At 32.8% G+C, this 24,461-nt stretch overlaps 1 protein-coding gene across 1 annotated transcript; it reads left to right on the top strand.

The window, feature by feature from the left end:
* Positions 1–12,541: 12,541 nt before the first annotated feature.
* On the top strand, positions 12,542–24,012 carry LOC145332057 (uncharacterized). Its single transcript, XM_080176977.1, has 16 exons — positions 12,542–12,618; positions 13,187–13,206; positions 13,771–13,788; positions 14,096–14,148; positions 15,202–15,252; positions 15,949–16,030; positions 16,233–16,304; positions 16,793–16,860; positions 19,157–19,239; positions 19,713–19,780; positions 20,106–20,156; positions 21,109–21,210; positions 21,683–21,737; positions 22,859–22,898; positions 23,102–23,184; positions 23,881–24,012. Exons 1-16 carry the CDS (start codon positions 12,553–12,555, stop codon positions 23,980–23,982), a joined length of 1,014 nt encoding a protein of 337 aa, XP_080033103.1. The 5' UTR covers positions 12,542–12,552; the 3' UTR covers positions 23,983–24,012.
* Positions 24,013–24,461: the final 449 nt, after the last annotated feature.

Here is a 24,461-nt window from a genome sequence, read left to right as displayed (position 1 = left end):
CTAAAAATAGTATGGAGGTGTTAATTACCATTAAAATATTGATATTTAGGGACGTGTGAAATTGACTGGAAATTTTAATATTTTGGCCGAATAAAAATATTAAAAAATCAGGTCAGGATTTTATTGCCCTAGATATCCCCTTTTTTTAATTTCTAACCCTTTATTACTAATCTCTAAACTTCTCATGAACTTTATGATTTTACAAGTTTATTAAAAATAATTAAATGCTAATCAGAGCAATAAAAATCCGAGACAGACACGAGTATCTATTTACCATTTAAAAACACCAAATCTTTCCAAGATATATATTATTCAAGTTTTATACAAGTTTGGGTATCATTATAATTATTCAAATTTGGGTACTTTATTTCTTAATATCTGCGGAAAACTGTCTGTAATAAAATGCAATATATATGAAAATCATATCATCGCGATTGGGTACCACTATAATTATATAAGATGGGTACCATTATGATAATTTAAATTTGAATACTATATTTCTTAATATCCGCGGAAAACTGTCTGTAATAAAATGCAATATTAGAATATTACATAAAAGTGAAACTCCCTCCCCCCTTTTAGCACACTATTAGTTTTTAACATCTAGGCATATCTTAATATAATTCTATTTAGTTTTAATTTAACCTTTTTCCTGTTATAATTTTTTTGGTTCCATTGGAATTCAGTCCACACGGGATTCAACCCACGGAATTCAGCCCAGCGGGATTCAACCCAACGGTATTCAGCCCACACAAGATTCAACCCACGGGATTCAGCCCACACGGAATTCAGCCCACAAGGGACTCAACCCATGGAATTTAGTCCATACGGGACTCAACCCACAGAATTTAGTCCATATGGGACTCAACCCACGGAATTCAGTCCATACGGGACTCAACCCATGGAATTCAGTCCACACGGGATTCAACCCATTATATATCTAAAATTACCAGTTTTCAAAAATATATTTTTTTTTTTAAATTTGAGAACTAAATTTTTAGAAAATTTTAAAAAAAAGTTTTGAAAAAATTTATGTAAATTTTTTTATTGTAGGAATTATTTTATAAAATATGCTTTATAAAAAAATTTGAGAAAAAAAGAATTATTTTCTAAAAATTTGTTTCTCAAATTTGAAAACAAAATATATTTGTTTCAGTCCAATTCAACCCAATTTATATATAAAATTCTCAGTTTTAAAAACCAATATTTTTTTAAATTTGAGAAACAAATTTTTAGAAAATAATTCTTTTTTCTCAATTTTTTTTATAAAGCATATTTTATAAAATAATTTCTAAAATAAAAAAATTTACATAAACTTTTAAAAAAAATTTTTTAAAAATTTTTTTCTAATATTTAAAAAAAAATATTTTTTTTCAAACTGGTAATTGTACATATATATAATGGGTTGAATCCCGTGTGGACTGAATTCTGTGGGTTGAGTCCCGTATGGACTGAATTCCGTGGGTTGAGTCCCGTATGGACTGAATTCCATGGGTTGAGTCCCGTATGGACTGAATTCCGTGGGTTGAATCCCGTATGGACTGAATACCGTGGGTTGAATCCCGTGTGGATTGAATACCGTGGGTTGAATCCCGTTTGGGCTGAATACCGTTGGGTTGAATCCCGCTGGGCTGAATTCCGTGGGTTGAATCCCGTGTGGGCTGAATTCCAATGGAACCATTCACAACCAGGGATCTCAAGAGATAAGACAAAGGATGATAAATTGATATTTGTACCCAATGATGATATTTAAATTATTACTTAGTTGAAAAGTTAAGACACTGCTAATTAAAAAAGCCGTCAGTAATACAATGCGATATATATGAAAATCATATCAGTTAGCATATTTTCATTAAAATGATTATTTTATTTTAAAATCTGTAGTAATCTAATAATAGAAATTTACCATTATAATTATATAAAGTTACTTTTACTAAATTTTGAAACATTTACATAGAATACATTTTACATTAAATTGATTATTCTTATCTAAATTTGGGTACTTTATATCTTAATATCCGTGGAAAATTGTCTATTATATAATGCAATAGATATGAATCTTGGATCTTGCGCAAGATTATCCTTTACTCTGTCTCTAATGAAGTGAAACTTGTAGTGGGCTAATATAAGAAACCCCTATCCAGCCACTTTAACCTGTCCAATCCCCTTCTACTAGGTAAACGAACTAACAGTTAAATGATGTCCATTAAAGAAACCTCAATTGACTACTATTTTTCTCCTGCCATAATATGCACGTAATAAGCGGTTTTAATGATTTGAAAATGTAAATAAAATGTGGAAGGGAATGGTCACCAAGTAAATGATAGTAATTAAAGTTTATCCATATCGAACCATGTAGTTACCATGAAGGATAGAGATAAATCAGGGAGGAACATTGGCCTGTAAATTATAACAGTACCCAGTGATTTAAATCACGTTCTTTCATTTTTTCAATTTATGAAGGGTAATTTTGTTTATCTTAATTGGAGAGTGTTCATCATTTTTTTAACCATTGTTGTCTTATCCCTTAGGACCCATGGTTAGGATACAAAATAAAGAAAATAATTGCTACATGTCTAAATTGCAATAGCCGTTTTCCGCCTACTTTATACAACTCCACCCCCCCCCCCCTCCCCGATTTACTGACCCCTTTGATTTTATTATTTCCTTTACTTTAACTTAAATCTAACCCAGGTATCTAAAAGGATAAGACAATGGGCGATAAATTTATGTACACCCTCAATGATGACACACAAAATTACCCCTTCTGTAGAACACAATTAGTGCTTGAAACGTTTGGACACACAACTTTATAAACCAACCATTCAAAATTCACTAATGTCCCCAAGGTTCTACTAAGGCCAATGATTATTATAAAACTTTGGGGGCTTGAGTAATAATAGTTTACCCCGGGGGTAAATTTTGGGGGGGGGTAAACTAAATTTACCCCTGCCAACAGATTTCAGGGGGGGTAATTACCCCCCCCCCCCCCAAGCAAATTTTCCCCCCGGGGTAAAAATTTTTTTTGGGGGGGGGGTAAAAAAAATTTGCGGCGCGCTTCGCGCGCCATTTTACCCCCCCCCCAAAAAACGAAATACCCCCCCCTTAAAAATTTTTTACCCTCCCCAAAAAAAAGCTTGGACGCCCCTGTAAGACAGACAAACCTAATATATAGAAAATATTTAAATGTATAAATTTTTAGATAAATTTTGTTATTTCCAATCGATATAATTAATATCCCTCCTATATATCTTTACTAATAAAACAGGAAGTTGAGGTTTTCATCTGAGCAAAAGGTCTAACCTTACTTTTTATAAAGCAGAGTTATTCTGTGATTAATGTCAGTATGTCCTTCGTTTAAACAGTATTCTGTATTTAACAAAAAAAATACGTAGAATTTTGTTAAAAATAATACATTTATATTATGCTTAATTTGTCCGGCACTCTAAAAATGTTAATATTCGTCCTACCATTCTAGAGCTTCGCTTTTATGGATGTTGTCATCCTTGTAATTTTCTCAAAAGTTAGATAGATATATTTGGGCAAGGGGGGGGGGTTACATTTTTAATTAACTATTGTAACACTACAAAATACATGTGTTAGGTGTGATGGGGGGAGGGTTGGTCAAATGGGGTTAATTTATTTTTTTTAAGCGAAGCTTTTCTACAATTAGGGTAGGTCCGTCCGTTACATTTAGCTTTTTTCGTTAATTTAAACAGGTTAGAATTGTCCTATCGATTTCAAACTTTGTATGCTGATTCATATAACAATAAGGTACGACTTAGAAATCGTAGCAACTCTATAATTGTTACCAAAAAGTCCGTACGTCCATTTAAAAGAAGCAGATTTTTTACTTTTTTTGACAACAAATTTTTGAATGTTAAAATTATCCTATACATCTGATTCTTTGAATACTGATTCCTATTTCAACAAGGTACAATGTGTTAAGCGAAACATCTCTATAATTAAGTTCTAAAAACGTCAGTATGTCCTGAAACAGTATCATGTATTTAATCAGTTTTGCAACAAATTTACTAACAATTTTGTACATATAAGCTTGTTCATTACTATTCAGTTTATACTAGTGTTAATGTTCGTTTGTCCTTCCATTTAAGAGCTTTATGGATGTTGTCATTCTTGTTTGTTCATCAAATCATTGTATTTGTCTTTCTACTTAGAACTGAAAATTAATATATTTAAAATAGACTGACACACAAATAATTTAACCCCCATTGCCCCCCCCCCCCCCATTCACATAATTAGATATTAGATATTAGTTGTTATTATAATTAAACATGATTAATTCCACTGCTGCTCTGTATTATACTCTAAAATAGACAAATAGACAGACAAACAGAAAAACATCCTGTTACTTTATTAAAAGGATAGGATTGTCAAACAAAATACTCTTTTGAGCACTAACAATCTCTCTCCCCATCTATTTTTTTCTAGTTTTAGGGCTTCGCTTTTATGAATGTTGTCATCCTTATAGCTCTAATAATATCAATATAATTGATTATAGAACATTTAATTTACTGATATATTTTTGCTTGTGATTATCATATCATTAGCTGCTGCAGTGGTGGGTAGCCAAAAACTATCTAAAGGCTTAATAGGCTAACCCTAGCTGAGGGGGGGGGGGGGGATGGTTCAGATTATTTCTCATATTATTTTAATCCCTATAACCATCGCCTGCAGCCCTCCCAATGAAATTTAAGCTTCTTTGTATATATCATTTTTACTCCTCCTACTAGTCATAAAGATTGACTATTACTTTCATCCATCATATACATATATAACTGCGGAAAGCTGTCTATAATACGATGCGATAAATATATATTTTCAAGACTGTTAAAGGCTCCTTAAAATGCATTACCAAACAGGTCCTACTGCAGTTTAGGTGATCTTTAAGGACTAATCTCCTTCAATTACAAATTACTTACTAGTGGCTTCGTCCCATGTTCCTAGGGATATCTTATATTTCATAGAGAAAACTAGCTTAAAACCTGACCAGGACCTATTTAAAGTTTTTTGAAATAGAGAACTAAACTGCTGTAGTCTATAAATTAGAAATTTTGAGTTTCTTGTCTTTAAAAGCGAAGCTTTTCTATAATAAGAGTCGGTCCGAAAAATCAGATCATCGGTTAATTAGATCACAGAAAAATGTAACTAAAAATTCAAATTTCCATATTTATTATATTTTTTCGTTTGTATAAGTAAAATCAAATTATAAGTAAGTATTGCTATGCTTTCTAATTCTATAAATTCTATACAATACTAACATATTAATGATGGACAGACTGACGTCTATAACCAACACAAATTATAGAAAAGCTTCGTTTAGTAAAGAGGGAGGGGAATTTATATATTATTTCCTAATTTCCATATGTCTTGTGTTGTTATTCTTGGGGTGGGGGGGGTCATATATCAAGTTCATATATCGGTCAACCTTTCTTAAATAGGGGAAGGGGGGAGTATATTGTCAAAGCTAAAGCCATATAGAATTTCATATCGGTCAACCCTTCTTAAATAGGGGAGGGGGGGAGTATATTGTCCAAGCTTAAGCCATATAGAATTTCCATCGTATTACAGACAGTTAAGTTTTAACATAATTCTATTTAATGTAATAAATATAACCATTTTGAAAAACGTCTGTCAGTACGTCAATCCGACTGATTAATAGAATGCATAAAATTTAAAGGATCAATTTAGCAAGCTTTATTATAAATATTTATTATAATGGAAGCCAAATTATAATTATTGCATCATATTATAGATTCCTTTGTTGTTACCCCGAATATCTGCTTTATAACTAATGAACTGTCAGTAATATTTTGATATGTATGGATGTTGTCATTCTTGTTTTAAAACTTTTATTCAAGAGATAAGACAATGGTCGATAAATTGATGTAAATATAATTATCGCATCGTATTAAAGATTTCTTGTTATGAAGGTTTTGTGATTAATTTTTGAAATATATTTTAATTTTCAATTCAAAGTCATAAAAATTCCGTGAGCTTGTAAAATTTCCCCCTTCCCCCCGCGTAACGAAAAATGGCCAACCCAAGAAATTCATAAATTTGTTTATTATTTTATTACCTTTACTGACCAAAAAAATGAATATTTTTATTCCAATATTAATATTGAAAATATAAACCTTTCCTCTCTGAAAAAAATTATAAATTTATGTGTTAATTAATACTTCCTTTGTGAATGAAAAATTTAATATTTAAACCCATTAAATATATTGATATTTGAGTCCAAATAAGGACTGACCACCAAATTTTTCAATTTTATTAAAACTATTGCTACCTAGGCTATCCCTGCTTAAAATGTAAGTATGTCCATAAACAATAGGGTGGGTCAATTTTGGACATTTTTTTTCTGAGGTCAAAGCGGGGATCTGCAAATGATTTGTATGAGTATAATACACCTCTGGATGATTTAAAATTTATCCTAAGTCTTAAAACTGCTGACGACCAGACATTCAATTGTATAGCTATTTGTAAATGGGTGTCAAAAATTTATTGAATCAGAACTATGGCTTCATGGTGCTCCCAGGAAAGGCATTGAGGAGTAGAATCAGGAACTTTTGACCGTTTCAAAAAATCTCATTCCTAGCCTGAGAAAATCTAAAAAAAAACTCTACAAATTGGACAATTCTCAATAAACCTTTAAAAAATGTGGTTTTTAGTGATTTCTAAGGCTAGGAACGAGATATTTTGAAACGGACAAAAGTTCCCGATTCATCTCCTTAAGGCCTTTCCAGGGAGCACCATGAAGCCATAGTTCTGATTCAAAAAAAATTTTGAATGTCGTCTTTGCATATTAATAAGTAATCAAATATACTTTTTAGTGGTCGTGTTCTAAAACTAAATTTTTTAAAATTCTTTTTCGGTCAGAAATGTTTTAAAGGTTAATTTTATCTGTTGCATATCCCCTCTTTGTCTAATTCCGATATGAACCCGCCCTAATAAAAAATAACGTGTATCAAGCAGTTTTTCAACAATTTTACTTATAATTTTGCTTCGACTCTTATACATTTATATTCTGCTTATTCAGTTCTGACAAAATACAAGTGATAATGTCCGTTTGTCTTACCGTTTCAGTGCTTCGCTTTTATGGATGTTGTCATCCTTGTTTTTATACATTCCCTTAACTATAGCATTTCACATTAAAACATTCTAACTAAGATGTATTCTTACTTAGATACTTTTAGTTACAGCTAGAATAGTTATCTTTCACATTGTATTATAGACAGCTTTCCGCGGATATTTAAGTGAAAATTATAAGATTAAAACCAGTTTTGTGTCTGTTATACTTTACTATACATGATTTTTCAGTACAGCAGAGAACAGATTCTAATCCAGTGCGTGGATACTTATCAATATGTATGTTCCATAATAATTTACTTGGAAAGGTTTAGTGATTTTTTATTATCATTTTTGTTTTTTTTTAATAATTTAAATTCTATATCACACTACTTTTAAGTTTATGTTAAAAATAAAATGAAAAAAAATTAGTTTAGGATATTTTTTCTACAGGCGATTTCTCCTGTGGGGATTATTGAAGAATATTTCCCTTGACCAATTCTAGCCAACACAGACTAAATTACCAATGGCAGGCCAATCAACATTGTAATTGACCAATGGTAGGCCAGTATGACGTCATCTTTTGTAGAATCTGATGCGTACCTATGCTTTAACTTAAATTTGTTGGTTTGTTCTTTATTTTAGATGCTGTCATCCTTTTTTTATTTGTGGCATAGGAGTTTAGCTCCATGAAAAAAGCCTTCTTCATGGCTTGACTAATGAAATAGAGACAATCTAGAGATTACAGGACAAACGCAGAAGTCCCAAACGCAGGAGTGTTAAAATAAAGTATTATTTTACAGATTAGGTTAGGTTAAGATATGAATGAACAAATAAGGCCCCCGCAGGGGTTAGGCATTTAAAACACCTATAAAATGGTCTAAAATAGGTTAGGTTAGGTTAAGTGTCCACTCCGACGTTTGTCCACTCCGACGTTTGGGACTCCTGCGTTTGTCGTAGGACCAATCTATTATCTAAATCAGCCAATAGGATTAAAGTGAAGTGGAGGAAAAAAAACAGCAATGCCATTGGTTGAAATTGTGTACAGATTTTAGTAGAAAAGTTCAATTAATGAGTCAGCAATAAAGCATTTCGCTAAAATAAAGCTTGTCTTGGGTAGTCTATGTATATCGTGTAAAAATTTCTCTTCTGTGTTGTGTAAAGCAAATAATAAGTTAGCTAAGCCATGAATGAATTCCTTAGGATAAAGCTGGCTTTCTAGAAATTATAACGTTGAAAAAATTTCATTGCTTAGTGGGTCGTGTTTTGCAAAAATATAAACAGTTGCTAGAAGTTTGCCGAACTTCAAGATCAGATGGCCCATCTAAACATATTATTTTTTTGTCTATTAGTTGCTTAGTATTTTTTTATGGTCCTTGTGTGTTTCTGACGACTTCGACAAATAACCTGTTTTTTTTTACAACTTTCTCTTTCATATGTATATTATCATGCCAATAGTGTGTAGTTTTCCTTCCCAACAAGGATAAATTATAACTATGCTGATTGGTAGCGCATCTTAATTTGTGTTGAAAAGTTAACAGTAAATTGTGATACAGAGAAAATGGAGGGTAGGTTAGCCTCATCCCCCCATAAAAAATATCTACTTTTTTCTTTCTAAATGGTCTATAGCACTAAATAAGGATTATCCTTATAATAAAGTAACAGGATGTTTGTCTGTGTGTTTGCGTGTCTGTTTGTACCGAAGGATCTCGCTAACCGCAGAACCGATCGGGTTCTCCTTAACAGGGTAGCTTCTCATTGGTCCCGGGAAGGTTTATAACTATTTTCTTGGGGGGGGGGGAGGGGTGGGACACCCCCAAACCCCCATAAAAATGAAAAATCCCCTTCCTTAAAAAAATTTAAAAAAAAATTTTTAACTAAAGGAGGCAACCCCCCCCCCAAATTTTTTTCTACTTTTTCTCTTGAAATCTAAAATAAGAAATTGGGTTATCAAATTCGACTCCCCCCTCCTCAAGTGCCCCTAGACGCCACTATAATTAAGTAATAAATTATTTTTTTAATATCACTTACTGACAAAATGTAGTACATCTCGATCCACACAGCAATAAGCAAAGCAGTAAGTTTAAGAGTAGCTTTATCTTGCGTGAAAGAAAAGGATACTAAAACACACATTTTATTTTCAACCATGATAAGTTAATATGGAAACAGTTAGGTGCTTAAAATTAATTTAGTGTATTAAAGCAGACTATATATAATCAGTGATGTAAAGGGATAAGACAATGGCCAATACATTGATGTACATCCCCAATCATAATACACTATACTACCACTTCTGTTGATTAAAATTAGTGGTTGAAACGTTTGAACATTCTACTTAATGACAGATATTAAAAAACACCTTTTATAAAATTGATCCATATTTTTAAAAGCGAAGCTTTTCTATAATTAGGGTCGGTCCGTCCGTCCGTCCGTCCGTCCGTCCGTACGTCCGTCCGAGATAGTTAGCTTTTATTCGTTAATTTAGGCATGTTAAAATTGTCCTATCGATTTCAAACTTTGCATGGTGATTCCTGTAGTAGTTACGTCCATTTCAAACATGTTGATTTTTGTACTTTTTTATTAACAATTTTTTATGTGATAAAATCATCCGATCGATCTGATTTTTTTAATTACTGATTCCTATTACAATAAGGTAAAATATTATGAGCGGAGCATCTCTAAAATCAAGTATTAAAAATGTCAGTATGTCCTTAAACAGAATTCTGTATTTAAGAAGTTTTGCAACAAATTTACGTATAATTTTGTCAAACCTTTTATTTTCATATTTTGTATATTCAGTTCTGACACTCAACAAAAGTTAATGTCCGTTTGTCCTACTGTTTCAGTGCTTCGCTTTTATGGATGTTGTCATCCTTGTTTTTATAGAGATTAAGAATATATAATTATTTCTTTCATACTCCTACTGGTTGTTTCCCAAAACCGGAAAACGCAGTTTTATTTGAAACACCTTGTATATATGTAGAATGTTCATGATTTTTATTTTAATATGTATGATATCTTTTCCTAAAGGTGAAATATATCATTTTCTCGTATTCATTCGAATCCGGTGGATAGGAACCGGTTCTCATCCATACGAAAAAACTATGTCTAGCATCGTATTATATCCAGTTTTCTACGAATATAGAAATGTACAATCATAAGATTAAAACCAGTTTTTTTAGCCAGTGCCTCCAGCACCCCGGGGCTAAAAAAACTAGTTTTAATCTTTTAATTGTACATTCTATATCCGCGGAAAGCCGTTTATAATACGATACAAGAAATAACTATTAAAACAACTACATGTGTCCCTTGGGAAAAATTAGATAAAGATGAGTTTTAACTTTTATAATGGGGGTTTCATTTAATCATTTTAGTGGTTACCAAGATTTTAACGGAAAAACAAAATAGTGTATTATTACTTTATTTTCACCCCTAGCATCTACGATTAATTTTTTTCCGGGAAGGGGGGGGGGGGAGGTGGCATAATCCTATCAGGAGCGGTGGGAGGCCATAATCTTTTTAATTTTTTGGTAGGCTATTTTTTTGGGAAGGGGGAGGGGTTGCCCCACCTCAAAAATAAGTATCTAAAAAAAATCTCAAACCTGTATGTATATTACTTGAAAAAGGCCCCTGATATTGTAGCAATTACTCAGATCATAAGCTTCAGAAAGACAGACATTGTTTTATTTTGTTGTGTCATAGGATGCAGGGAGGGAGGGGACATTTGGGCTGTACATCAATTTATCATTCATTGTCTTATCCCTTCAGATCCCTGTATAGGATGGCAAAAAGTATACATTATTTAGGAGCATTTTTGCAAATTTTTCAATCACAAAAACTGTAATTCTTCACTAAACTTCACTAAAATCATTTTACACTCCTCACTGTTATATTTGCGAGAAACCTTTAGAGAAAACCTTTAGTTTATCATCATATTTTATAAGTGATAAATTTTATATTTTATTTGTGAAAAGTGACACATGCTATAAAAAAAACTCAAATTTAAATAAAATTTAATGCAATGGTTCATGGTTGCTTTTAATTTTCCTGGGTATTATCAATGTATTTTTAAAGCGAAGCTTTTCTGTAATCAGGTTCGGTCGGTCCGTAAGTGATATAATTATTCGATTGATTTAATTTTTGGAATGCTGATTCCAAGGACAAATAAGTATATTGTTATAAGTCCTAAAAATGTAAGTAAGTTCTTGAACATTATCTTAGCTTTTCAACAAAATTACTTAAAATTTATATACATACATATTTATATTCCGATTATTTAGTTCTGACACTATAAATGTTCGTTGTCAATATAAATTAAATAGCCGACAGCCTAAGTTGACGTACGACTCTATCAAATTATACATCAGAAATTAGAGAGTTAACATGCCCAGGGGCGTCCAAGCTTTTTTATTTTTTTTTGGGGGGGGGGGAGTAAAATTTTTAAAATAAATTTTTTTTTTTGGGGGGGTTAATGTTTATTTTATAGAGGCTTTTTTTATTTGGGGGGGGGGCACCCCCAAATTCATTTGTTGGGGGGTAATTACCCCTTTACCCCCCCCCCTTGGACGTCTATGAACATGCCCCCCTTCTCCCTTCAAGTCATTTCACTCTAGGGGCATAACTAGTACGAAGATACGGTCCATGCTGCTTAAATTAAAAAGAAAGTTTTTTTATTCATAGATAACTGAAACTGCGGGAATAAAATGTTCACAAAACTATCCGTTGGTTATTGATCAAGTAGAACAATAGATTTATTACCCTAGATTGTGAATTAGCACACAATAATCCGATCAACTTATAATAGTTATTTATCAAGTCGAAGGCCCGTGCTATCAAAACTGGTATTAATTTTAATATTTTATTTAAATATTTGTGAAAAATTGTCTTTAATACAGTTCTATGCATGATTTTTTAGTATGGCTGAGAACCGGTTCTAATTCAGTGGATATTAATCGGTTTCGAAGCAATAATAGAAAATTTCTAGCCAAAGGAACTTTTTTATAACAAGTCATATAATTTTGTTCCAAAATTTTGGACGACAGAATTTCCCAAAGCAAAGGTTTACCGTAAAAAAATAAACTATTTATAGCTGTTTTAGTATACGAATATAAGGAAAAATAAAGTGTAAGGTCAAATTGTTCCTACACTACACTACACAAATAGATATAATACTGATAGATGGCACATCTGACCCCATTATTCGCCAAAAGATAATATAGCAGACAAATGCCCTTGTTTATTTATATACGAGATCAATTCTTAGCGCTTCAAAATTTTTTGACGTATTAACGAAGGGCTAATACATATTAAACATAAAAATAAAAATAGATGTTATACGGCTTTTTCACGTTAATTTATTCTTGAGTTATGAAATCTAGACAACTTTGTCTATATTTTCATCAATGATTTTTTGTGCTTCGCTACTTATGTATTTTATTGTTTTTGTTACAGATATGAAAAATGAATTACATAGGATTAACAATTGTCTTGCTGTCTCCTGTCACTTCACAAGTATTTTATAATGAGGTAAATTCTAAAGGAGAGGTCATAGGTTTGAATCCCAGCCGATCACTGCATCATTATTATAAATGTTGATAATGGTTCCTACTACTGCTGCTGTATCATGTACGCTACATAAATAGTAGGAGAAGGGGGAATGCCCTGGTCCAAAATAGCACAAAATCAATACAAAGCACAGTTTGGACTTCCAGGCATAGGTATAGAATAGTTAAAGTAGAAGAAATGCCTTGGTCCAAAATAGGACCAATTCTTTACAATGCACAGTTAGAACTTTCAAACATTGGTACATAACTAGTTAGATTAGAGGAAATGCCTTGGTTCAAAATAGGACCAATTCATTACAATGCACAGTTTGGACTTCAAGGCATAGGTATAAAAAAATTAAAGTATGGGGGAATGCATTAGTCCAAAATAGGATTTTCTCATTACCATGCACAGTTAGAACATCTAGGCAAAGGTCGTGCAATCAAAGGGCAAAGGACATTTGAAGGCATGCCCTAAGGTTTAGAGATACACCAAAGAAATTATTATAAAAAACTTTTTCAAAATTTTTATTATTCTTTTTTTATTTAAGGAATGTTCATCTGCCGTAAGGAACAAGCATTATTCAGCAGGAATCTCAAGGGATAAGACAAAACGTCAATTATTGATGTACACCCTTTTTGTAAAAATAAAACTATTGATTGAAAAGTTTAGACCTTATTTTTAAACCAACCAATCAAAAATCAATAAGGTACCAATTTTTTTTGGTATAAATATTATGACTTGGAAAATTAATTGTAATAAGAGAGGCTATACATGATTTTTCAGTATGGCTCAGAACCTATTCTAATCCTGCGGATATCAATCGGTTTCGAAGCCATACTGCAAAGATCTTTTGGAAATATTACCTTTCGGGGCAACGCCTTTTAAGGGGCGACTCGTCGTATTTTCATATTAGCTTTTGATAGGTTTTTTTAAGGTTAGATTAGGTTAAGTTAGGTTAGGTGATTGCCCCACAGGGTTAGAGCTCCCCCGCAAAGGCTAGAAATAGGGGAAAAGCTACTGTGAAAATACGACGAAACGCCCCTTAAGAGGCGTTGCCACGAAAGGGACTATACCCGATCTTTTTGAATTTTTTTTTAATAATTGTGAATAATGCTTGGATGCTTTAAACAGAAAAATTGGAACCCCTAGGTAAGATATTTTTAGTAGCCAAGGTGCTCTATAATTCACTTTGTCTGTCCGGCCGTCAGCTAGTCTGTAATGCTTTGGGGGTAATGTGATTTTCACATCTGTTATTCAAGATATATGGCTGTTGTGAAGCTTTACTATATCAATAAGCATCCAGTATGCAATTTTATTTGGCGTTATCCTCTTTTTTCTCTCCAAATTTGAAAATTGTGTATGGCTTAGAACTAATTCTAATCCAGCGGATATTAATCGGTTTGGAAGCCATACTGGTAAAAATTATTATGATTATATGAAATTGTATTTGTTTAAGAATCTGGAAAAACGAAATAGAAGCTTTCCCCATAAAAGCTTTAGACTATACAGGTTTAGAATATTTTTTTTAGAAAGATATGTAACTGGATAAAGTGAATCAATAATCAGCCAGGTGACATCATAATAATGAGAGAGATGAGAGGAGAAGTGGGAAAGAAAACTCATAAAAACATGGCTGATTTTGAGAACTTTTTTTGTACATTTAAGAAAGATATATGTACAAATTTGGATCTAGTGCAGTTAAATGTTCCTGGCAACGATTATCTAAAAAATCGATGAACTTTAAAGGTTTCCAGCTGCCAAACGGCTGAACGTACATGTCATGCCTGCACACTGTTTTAAGTGGCATAAGAAGGCCTAAAAATAATCTGGAAAAGCCAAGATTTTATAATGCACAGTTATAGCTTCACTGAAGAAAAAAGGGAAAAATAAGTATTTTTCGCGCATTTATGAGCACTGCGAGAGAGATCATTGAGTAGTGACTATTCCAGATTATTTGTATGATTTCTTTTATCTGCTAAAATTTTGTGCGAATATAATATATACGATCCACCAAATGGCAGTTAGCAGCCTTTAAAGTTCCTTGCTTTTTGGAGATAATAGTTACCAGGAACATTTTAACGTGAACTGCACTATATCCCTAAAATTAATAGCTATCATATACCGGGACAAGGGAATGATATTCTAACAAACAATTCTAATGGAAAATTTCCCCACAACCCCTTTCCCCTTCTCTCCCCTTCTTACCAACCAATCTTCAGTTAAATGAAACTTTTGTAGAAAACTTAAAAAGGTTTCGTGATATTTTGTTGAATTTATTGTTAGAAAATCTACCCCTGCATATACAGGGAAAAAGAAATGAACGACATATGTATTATGTATATTCCAAATTAACAAAACAAAATTATTCCCACTTTAGATTATAAGTATTGGTTGAAAAGTATGGACATTGCTAGTTTGAAACAATTAATAAAGATTTTTAAAAAGTGCCCAAAGTTTTTGTGTCATAAATGAGAGAGCATTTTGGTACCAGAATGATGACTGTCAATATGATTGTGTAATTTTACTTGAAATCTTTTATAATAATTTTGAAAATATTTTTAGAGAATCAAGTAGCATTTACACTCTATGATCATGTTAAAAATATGGAAAAAGGTAATTTTTTTGACAACATCCATAATAGCAAAGCTCAACCTCTTTATATAAACGTTATAACATTTCAATACTTGAATATTGAGATGCTCCGCTCACAATATTGTACTTAATCAGACCAGGAGTCAATAATCCAATATTTCAAAAATTCTGTTATACACCTAACCTGTTCAAAATATGGCTATCCATCCATCAATTAAATATTTAAACAATAAATGTATAAGTGTAGATGTTTATAACCCAGGCAACTACCTGGCAACTAACCTTTTTCGTGTGCCAACAAATTTTGGTAGCATTGGCGCTATTGGCTGATATTCAAAGACCCAATTGAAAGAAGGCACAGGGTCCCCACCCTGTGGGTAGAGTTACATATAGCTCATGCCCCCTCTATTCTTTTACATCTATTTCAAACAACTTAAATGGTTTATCATGGCATTTTATTTATAGAATAAATTATCTTTCTACAGTGCCCTAGCAAAATGGGGATAGATGTCCCTGCTTTTGGCCAACCTATTCTATTGACGTCAGGATATACCCTATACCCCATCTCTTTTCTAGGGTGTTTTTTTTCCCTTCCCTTTCTCTTTCCCTCTACTATGACGTCAATAGAATAGGTAGGCTAAAAGCTGTGACATCTATCCCCATTTTCATGGGCACTAAACACAGCTACCAGAATAAAATTAAAATAAAATTGTTAAGATGAAGTTGTGGCCAATATTCAAACCTGCAGCCTTCTGTCCTGCCTTAAGGATGATTCTCCTCAACTTATTAATACTTTAAGGTAAACAAAAGGGGGTGCAAAAAATGCGGACATTTTCAAAATTGCGCGGCTAGTGTAAATAGTAGAAAATTGTTATGAATACCGTTACTTCCGTTTTTATATTACCAAAAGCTAGAGTTCATAGCGGTTCTAAAAATGGGCCTCAAAATATTTTGCAGAACCCTAATCCAAGACTATACAATTATATTGTTATTTTTGTTAGAAAATCCTACATAGAAAAACCAGCAAGTGAGGATCAATATAACCTAACTATCCCCGTTAAACAATATTTAAGGTAAGTAGATATTTTGATAGTCTAAAAAGCCAGTGGAGGCACTTGAGGAAGGGGGGTAATTTGACCTCAGATTATCTGGCTTCAAAAATAATAAAATTCTTTTTAGGTGTGGTAATTTTTTTCTAGGGGTGATTTCTCTTTATATAGTTATCAACCTTTCTAGGACCATGAGAAGCTATATTGTAAGGAGAACCTTATTGGTCCAGTTATTAGCTAGATCCTTTGATTCGGACAGACGCACAAAGAGAAATCCTGTTACCTTTATACATATAATGATGTGAAAAGCAAAAGAGTGTATTATATTTTTAAATTTTTGTGACTGAGAAAAATATTGATTATTTAATATGAAAATACACAAAATAAAAAAAAACAGTTCAATTTGTTTCTTAACATTAAATGCTTGATTTAAAGATGAAAAAAATATAAATTTTATTTCGCTACTTTTGTATCAGACGAAAATTCTATTGAATTTTAACTTTGATTTTCAGGAATAATTCTCTTTTCTCACTGATATCCAGGGAGGTAGATGAGAAAATATTTAAAGGAAGAATTAAAGGTATTTATATAAACACCAAATTACAGGGCTCGCCAGCTGCTCATAATACGCGCATAAGCCTTAAATTTAAACCTACTTTTGTGGATAAAATTCCGAAAAGATGGATTGTCTGTTTGGTAATAAGTTTAGACACTCGGCTGCATTTAAAACTTTTAATATGACCATATCACGCGGCTGCCGAGCCCTGCAAAATTAATATTCTTTTTTTTTGATATGATATGATATTTAATCCTGTGCAACTGCGCGCCTCTTGCACGGCAGCTTGCAGGCCTACATGACCATTTGCACCAACATACATTACATTAATGGCCTTGATAATAACCTTATTAATTACAAAATTTTAAGCTAGGGGCGCTAACTCGCTGCTGGTGCCAGTACAGCGAGTTAGCAACAAATATGTTTATTAAAAATTATAATAATAAATCAATGTAGGCTGCAGCTGCTGGACAGTTACACTTGACCCATTCTTTCTGGTTCCTCCTTAGCCAAAAACTGGTCGGCTCTTAGAGGTCCTGCGGGCGTGCAGGACCCTTCTGGGGTTCCAATGGGGGCTTGGCTGTCCATGGGTATGGCCGCTGTTCGGCGGCGGGGTGTGTGTGTGTACTTCAACTTCGTTTCGCTATCAGTCGGGGGGTGTGTAAGCCGTCAAAATGCCTCCGGTTGCGTCAGGGTGCGTCAGGTTGTTTCAGGTGGTTCAGGTACGTCAGTGTGCTATTTACCCTGCTCTCCCAACCTCAATGTTCAGGTGACTAAAAATACGATAGTTAACTTGTCCCATAGGGGACAAGGAGAGAAATTTTTTTAGATATCTTTGAGGCAGTCCCAACAGATGTGAGGATATCATTAATTTTGAACTGTGTAGAGCTTAGTTGAGAAAAAAGTTAATATACTGAAGTTAAGATAAAATAAAATAAAAATTAAAAAAAAAGTCAAGTATATTTATATATTAGCGTACGGAAAAATAATAATTGCGTAGGTTTAGATACGCAATTTATTGCGTACATATATACGCTGTGTAGAGTACGCAGAAAGTGAGAGTGAATGAACAGAAAATGGAAGTGGGTTATTTATGGAGTGTGTTTGGTCTTTATTAAGACTACAATGATAAAATAAAGATAAAACTAGAAATGTAAAATAAAAATAAGTCTTTTTATGTAAAATAAACAAAAATCTCCTTAAAGAAAGAGAGATATTTTGCAAGTTTACATAAAACATATATAGGGGGGGGGGGGGGATTAAAGGGGTCTGTGGAGTAGGGTTAAAAATAAATGTATGGATATATTTGACTTACAACTTGGGGATTATATTGCTCGCAAGTTATGTTCTACATGGATTGTCTGCAGTATTCCGAATTACACCTGAATTACAGAAAATATTCATTAGTTAAAATAAATTAAGAAAAGAGGGTAATTTATTCAATATTGTTTAACAAATGATTAAATAGTTTTTTATGGAATATTTTTTCATTTTGAATGTTTTTTATGTTTGCTGGTAATTCATTAAAGATACGAGGGAAGCGGAAAAGTGGAGTGTTCATAATAAATGAATTTGAATTTGTTCTTGTAGCAAAATTGTTATTATTACGTGTGGGGTATCCATGTATATCATAATTAAATTGCCAGCAATCATCAAATATACGAGGTGTTAAGTTATTTTTAAATTTATGCATAAATTTGCATATGTTGAATTTCATTAGTTCACTATAAGGAAGAATTTGATATTGTTTAAATAAGGGTTTAGTATGTTCCCTGTTATTTTTCGATTTAGCTATTATTCTAATGCAATTTTTTTGAATTATTTTTATGGGATGGAGGGTTTCTTTATTAACACCATATCTTTAATCTTAAGATATCTTTAATCTTTTTGGTTATTCTCCTAAAAATACCTGTCGAGCACTAAAAACCTCTTTAACCTTTTTTTAAAAAAAAAAAAATAAGGTGGAGGAGGGAGGGTTGAAGTATTTATTTCTCTATGTCTAGCCACTGCAGGCGGCCCTAGGTCATTACCCAGTACGTATTTTTGGATTATTGGTTTATTTAAGGGAGAAAATTTCAAATTTGAAATTTAAAAATGTATCAAGATAATCGGTATATACATATATACATGGTTGTTGCCCCATATTTTCATGTACTCTAATAAAGTAAAACTTGCAGCTGGCTAGAATAACGATACCCCCCATCCACCTCCTTTACCCCCTTTCATCCCCTCCTACTGGATGAACTACCTGCCAAATAAATGAGGTCCATGTTAGCAAGCTAAATATATCCTGCATTGTCATGATCTTTGTCTTATTTAGATGGATTTTTTCTGGAAGCCGGGGCCAAAGATTTTGAGATAGGCAGCAACTCTTTGTACTTTGAGCTGGTACATGGATGGACGGTAAGATCAGATGATTATTAAAACCCGCAACCAAGGCTCAAAATGTAGCGCATCCACACATTGTCGGGGAGGTGGTGGTAAGCTCAAATCTTGGCTTAACACAACGTCAAAACTAAAGACTTTAAAATTGGTTATGCCAGGTGTGGATATTAATAGCCAAAGTAGGGGCAACTCACAACCATGCATAGTTGGGACTTTCAGACAAAGGATATGCAATTAAAGAGTTGTCTGTTGAGCGTTACTTAACCTAATATCCCTAGTGTTTGGACTGAAAAGGAGAGATTTGGCTCCCCTTAGTTATCCTAATAGACCGACTAACTTACTGACGGACTTATTGCTTGGCTGCCTTACGGACAGACACAATTATGCAATAGCAACTAAAAGAATGGGTCCTTTGGTGGACCATATTTCTGCCACCTTGATTCCATTTTCTTTAACTTTTTCTTCTTAAAATGTGATATTCTTATTATTAGGGTTTGCTTGTGGAGCCATTCTTTTATTTCTATGACGTGGGTAAATCAAAGAAAAGAAATGCCTACAGGTCAATAACTTTAGAAATTAAAAAATTGAACAAAATGTATTGAGTATCAGGGAGGCAGTGGACATTGAGCTATTTATTACACTTGTCCTTAAAGTTTATATTAAAATTTTCTTATTCTTTGGCTTAACAACTTATGGGACTTATATTGAATTTTGATTGGTTGGTTAATTACTTTGAGTGTCCAAACGTTCCAAGCACTAATTGGTATCCACAGAAGGGTAATTTTGTGTAGAATCATTGGGGATGTACGTACATTATTTAATTGGCCAGCATTCCTTTTCATTATTAAAGCTTGAACTTATAATATGAATTTATTTTTTTTTAGTGTTAAAACTTGCTTTTCAACCAAGAACTTTCCATCAATTATTCCTTATGAGTAAGTATTCAAAAAAGTTTCTTTTATTGCTACCAAGATAATGCCAATTTACAAAAAGATGTTTGCAAGTTTTTTTTATGGTATGATGCAATAAAATCATTTATCCAATATGGTTGACTGGTCGGTGAGGATCCGTTTTTTTGCACATTATAATTTTTTTATTTAATTTCCCTAAAGAAAAACAATTTGTACATTTGTATTTAGTGTAGGAAATTTGTATGGAGTACCTCACCAATGTTTTCCAGTGTACAGTCTACTTTATGTTTAGTGTAGGAAATGAAGGGTTAAATACTTATGGAGTACCTCACCAATGTTTTCCAGTGTACAGTCTACTTTATGTTTAGTGTAGGAAATGAAGGGTTAAATACTTATGGAGTACCCCACCAATGCTTTCCAGTGTTCAGTCTACTTTATGTTTAGTGTAGGAAATGAAGGGTTAAATACTTATGAAGTACCTCACCAATGCTTTCCAGTGTTCAGTCTACTTTATGTTTAGTGTAGGAAATGAAGGGTTAAATACTTATGGAGTACATCACCAATGCTTTCCAGTGTACAGCATACTTTATGTTTAGTGTAGGAAATGAAGGGTTAAATACTTATGGAGTACCTCACCAATGCTTTCCAGTGTACAGTCTACTCTATGTTTAGTGTAGGAAATGAAGGGTTAAATACTTATGGAGTACCTCACCAATGCTTTCCAGTGTACAGCCTACTTTATGTTTAGTGTAGGAAATGAAGGGTTAAATACTTATGGAGTACATCACCAATGCTTTCCAGTGTACAGCATACTTTATGTTTAGTGTAGGAAATGAAGGGTTAAATACTTATGGAGTACCTCACCAATGCTTTCCAGTGTACAGTCTACTTTATGTTTAGTGTAGGAAATGAAGGGTTAAATACTTATGGAGTACCCCACCAATGCTTTCCAGTGTACAGTCTACTTTATGTTTAGTGTAGGAAATGAAGGGTTAAATACTTATGGAGTACCTCACCAATGCTTTCCAGTGTACAGTCTACTTCTGGCCCTGGGTAATCCAACTGTGCATCATTTCAGGTAAACATCTGTCTTATGAAAGGTAAAGGATATTGGACTATAATTTATACTGGTAACCAAAGTTTTCTTATTTGATTTATTAGATAAAAAAACTTTGAGTATAACTCTTGATTGATTGGTACAGACTATCAGTGTTTTTACTTATTTCCTGATATTCATTATTGGAAAAATTAAAAAAAACATATATACAATATGCATTTCAATATGTTCTAATATATTTGTTGCATGACGAACAGACCGTGAGACCAAGTAAATCAGATACAAGATGCTCATTGAAATAGAAATTCTTTACACACAAAAATTCATCCGTCCACCTTGAATAGGAGACAAGTAAATTACATTTCGTCCATCTTGAATAGGAGCCAAGTAAAATACATTTCCTCCATAGCGTTACGGACGGACAGACAGACAGGCAGACAAAATGAATTTTAAAGCAGCTCCGCTTTCTTATTAAATTAATAATTTTGATTAGTTTGGATATCGAGGGAGGAGAATTTCAAGTTTTACAGACAATTCCTTGGGATAAGGTTATATATTTCAAATTTATTTATGGGATCAAGTGCAGTTCTCGGATGAATGTCCCTGATATCAGATCAACTGAAAATTAATTGCCTATTTCTCCTCTAATTTCCAAAGTTGTACAGCAGATAACCAAAATATTGCAAGACCTATTTTTGGCTTCTCCGGTCAAAGGAAAAAGCGATATAATGTATAAACGATTTATACATTATAAATTCAAACTTTTTTTTAAGTTTGAAGCTTTTTTAGCTAGTAGTAAATATTGAGATAGGAAGAGGAAACTATGTACACAATCGGAAACTCAAATTCAGCTGACCTGATATAAAATATCTAAAAAAAACATATGAATAACTTTAACAGCTGCAAGCGACCAAATGGCTGAATTTAAATTAAATGTCCGCGCAAACTTTTAACCTACAAAAGAAGGCCTACAAATAATCTAGAATAGTTATTTCTCGTATCATATTATAAACGGCTTTCTGCGGATATAGAATGTACAATGCCGGAGGCACCGGCTAAAAAAACTGGTTTTAATCTTATGATTGTACATTTCTATATTCGTAGAAAACTGGATATAATACGATGCTAGACATAGTTTTTTCGTATTCATGAGAACCGGTTCCTATCCACCGGATTCGAATGAATACGAGAATAGTTATTTCTCGTATCGTATTATAACGGCTTTCCGCGGATATAGAATGTACAATTATAAGATTAAAACTAGTTTTTTTAGCCCCGTGGTGCCGAAGGCACCGGCTAAAAAAACTAGTTTTAATCTTTTGATTGTACATTTCTATATTCGTAGAAAACTGGATATAATACGATGCTAGACATAGTTTTTTCGTATTCATGAGAACCGGTTCCTATCCACCGGATTCAAATGAATACGAGAAAAGCAATTACTCAATAATGCACAGACTTCTCGCAGCGCACATAAATGCACGAAAAAGACTTATTTTAATCGTGATTTCTTCAGACATATGTGCTGATTGCAATGGCGTGCGCTACAGGGTTTTGTCTTCGGCCCCTTGGACTAACATAACCTTTTTTATCTTATATTTTTTCATTTTGATATACGCGGAAAGCTGGCTATAATACGATGCAATAAATAACTAATATTTTATTTTAGGTTGACATTCAAGTAATGAGTATAGAAACACATTTTATAGGTAATAATTAATATCTTTTTAGAATCGTAGCTACTCTACAATATACGTTGTCTAAACGTCCGACAATCAGCAAGTTGCAGTTCGTTCATCCAGTAGGTGGGCTTGGAATGGGGTATCGTTATTTTATCCAGCTGCGATCATCACCCTATCAGAGTACATGAACAGCAGGTACAACATCAAAGTAATAATATATCCATTACCAGGACAGAGAGGTTCTGGGACCAAAGAAGAGTTAGTTGATTATCTTTCTACCCATGGATATATTCATATTCCAAATTTTCATCAGGTAAAAAGTTTCCCAGATTTTCGGTAATGCACCTTGTGCGTGAATACCCCCACCCCCAAACTTATTTTTAAAATAGATTTATATGTTTATTGTGCGTCAGATTAGGTTAGGTTATATTGGGTAATAGGTAACCCCGCAGGATTATGGACCCTACATGTGGTTAGGCTTAGGAAAAAAAACTACACCCACTCTTATAAAGGTGGAATGTGGCTTTTTTTAGTTTTACCATACACTAAATTATAATATATTTTCTCGTATTCATTTGAATCCGTGGATAGGAACCGGTTCTCATGAATACGAAAAAACTATGTCTAGCATCGTATTATATCCAGTTTTCTACGAATATAGAAATGTACAATCATAAGATTAAAACTAGTTTTAATCTTATAATTGTACATTCTATATCCGCGGAAAGCCGTTTATAATACGATACGAGAAATAACTATTCTCGTATTCATTCGAATCCGGTGGATAAGAACCGGTTATCATCCATACGAAAAAACTATGTCTAGCATCGTATTATATCCAACTTTCTACGAATATAAAAATCTACAATCATAAGATTAAAACCAGTTTCTTAGCCCGCGCCTTCGGCACCTCGGGGCCTAAAAAACTGGTTTTAATCTTATAATTATTAATTATTATATCCGCAGAAAGCTGTTTATAATACGATGCGAGAAACAATTTACTTTTTAGGCAACCAAAACATTCAAAGATGCATCAAATGGTAGGGATAGAAACATTGAAGATGATTTATTTATAAGAAAAGATATTTATGAAGAATACTATCTAAAATGATTTTTTTTGTAATAAAATAAATTTAAAAAACTTTGTTGTTTATCATTTATCGTTTAAAATCTAAAATGTAAATTAAAAAGATCTTTTTTTCCATTTATCTGAAGTTTATGATCTCAGTGGCTACAGAGACGAATGAGCTGTACTCTTCAGGAAATATATCTACTGCCCTGGTTAAACATCCCCAGAGAAATATACCCCCTCTAAATTTTTTTAAAACTAAAACAGTAACATGATGTGATACTTTATTTTAAAATGCCCCCCCGCCGCCCCCTGGAATAAGGTTAAGCATAAAATTTATATTCACTATTGGCGTTACCATAATGTCCGTGCATCCATTTGAAAAATATTTTATTTAACTTTTTTGACAACAATTTTTTATGTGATGTAATTATCATAATAATTTGATTTTTGGAACACTGATTTCTATTAAAATAAAGTACAATTTCATAAGCGAAACATTTCTATAATCAAGCCCTAAA

The sequence above is a fragment of the Acartia tonsa genome, chromosome 1, assembly GCF_053477335.1.
Source record: "Acartia tonsa isolate MP-2025a chromosome 1, ASM5347733v1, whole genome shotgun sequence".
Lineage (NCBI taxonomy): Eukaryota > Metazoa > Arthropoda > Copepoda > Calanoida > Acartiidae > Acartia > Acartia tonsa.
Note: the sequence above shows the minus strand (reverse complement) of the source record. Positions and strands in the feature narration are given on the sequence as shown.

Bases quoted from the DNA above. Each gene is read 5' to 3' on its own strand.
- LOC145332057 (XM_080176977.1), top strand. From the start codon at position 12,553: ATGAATTACATAGGATTAACAATTGTCTTGCTGTCTCCTGTCACTTCA. The intron at 14,149-15,201 runs GTTTAGAATATT...AAATATTTTTAG, and splicing joins AAAAGCTTTAGACTATACAG to AGAATCAAGTAGCATTTACA. The intron at 19,240-19,712 runs GTAAGATCAGAT...TCTTATTATTAG, and splicing joins AGCTGGTACATGGATGGACG to GGTTTGCTTGTGGAGCCATT.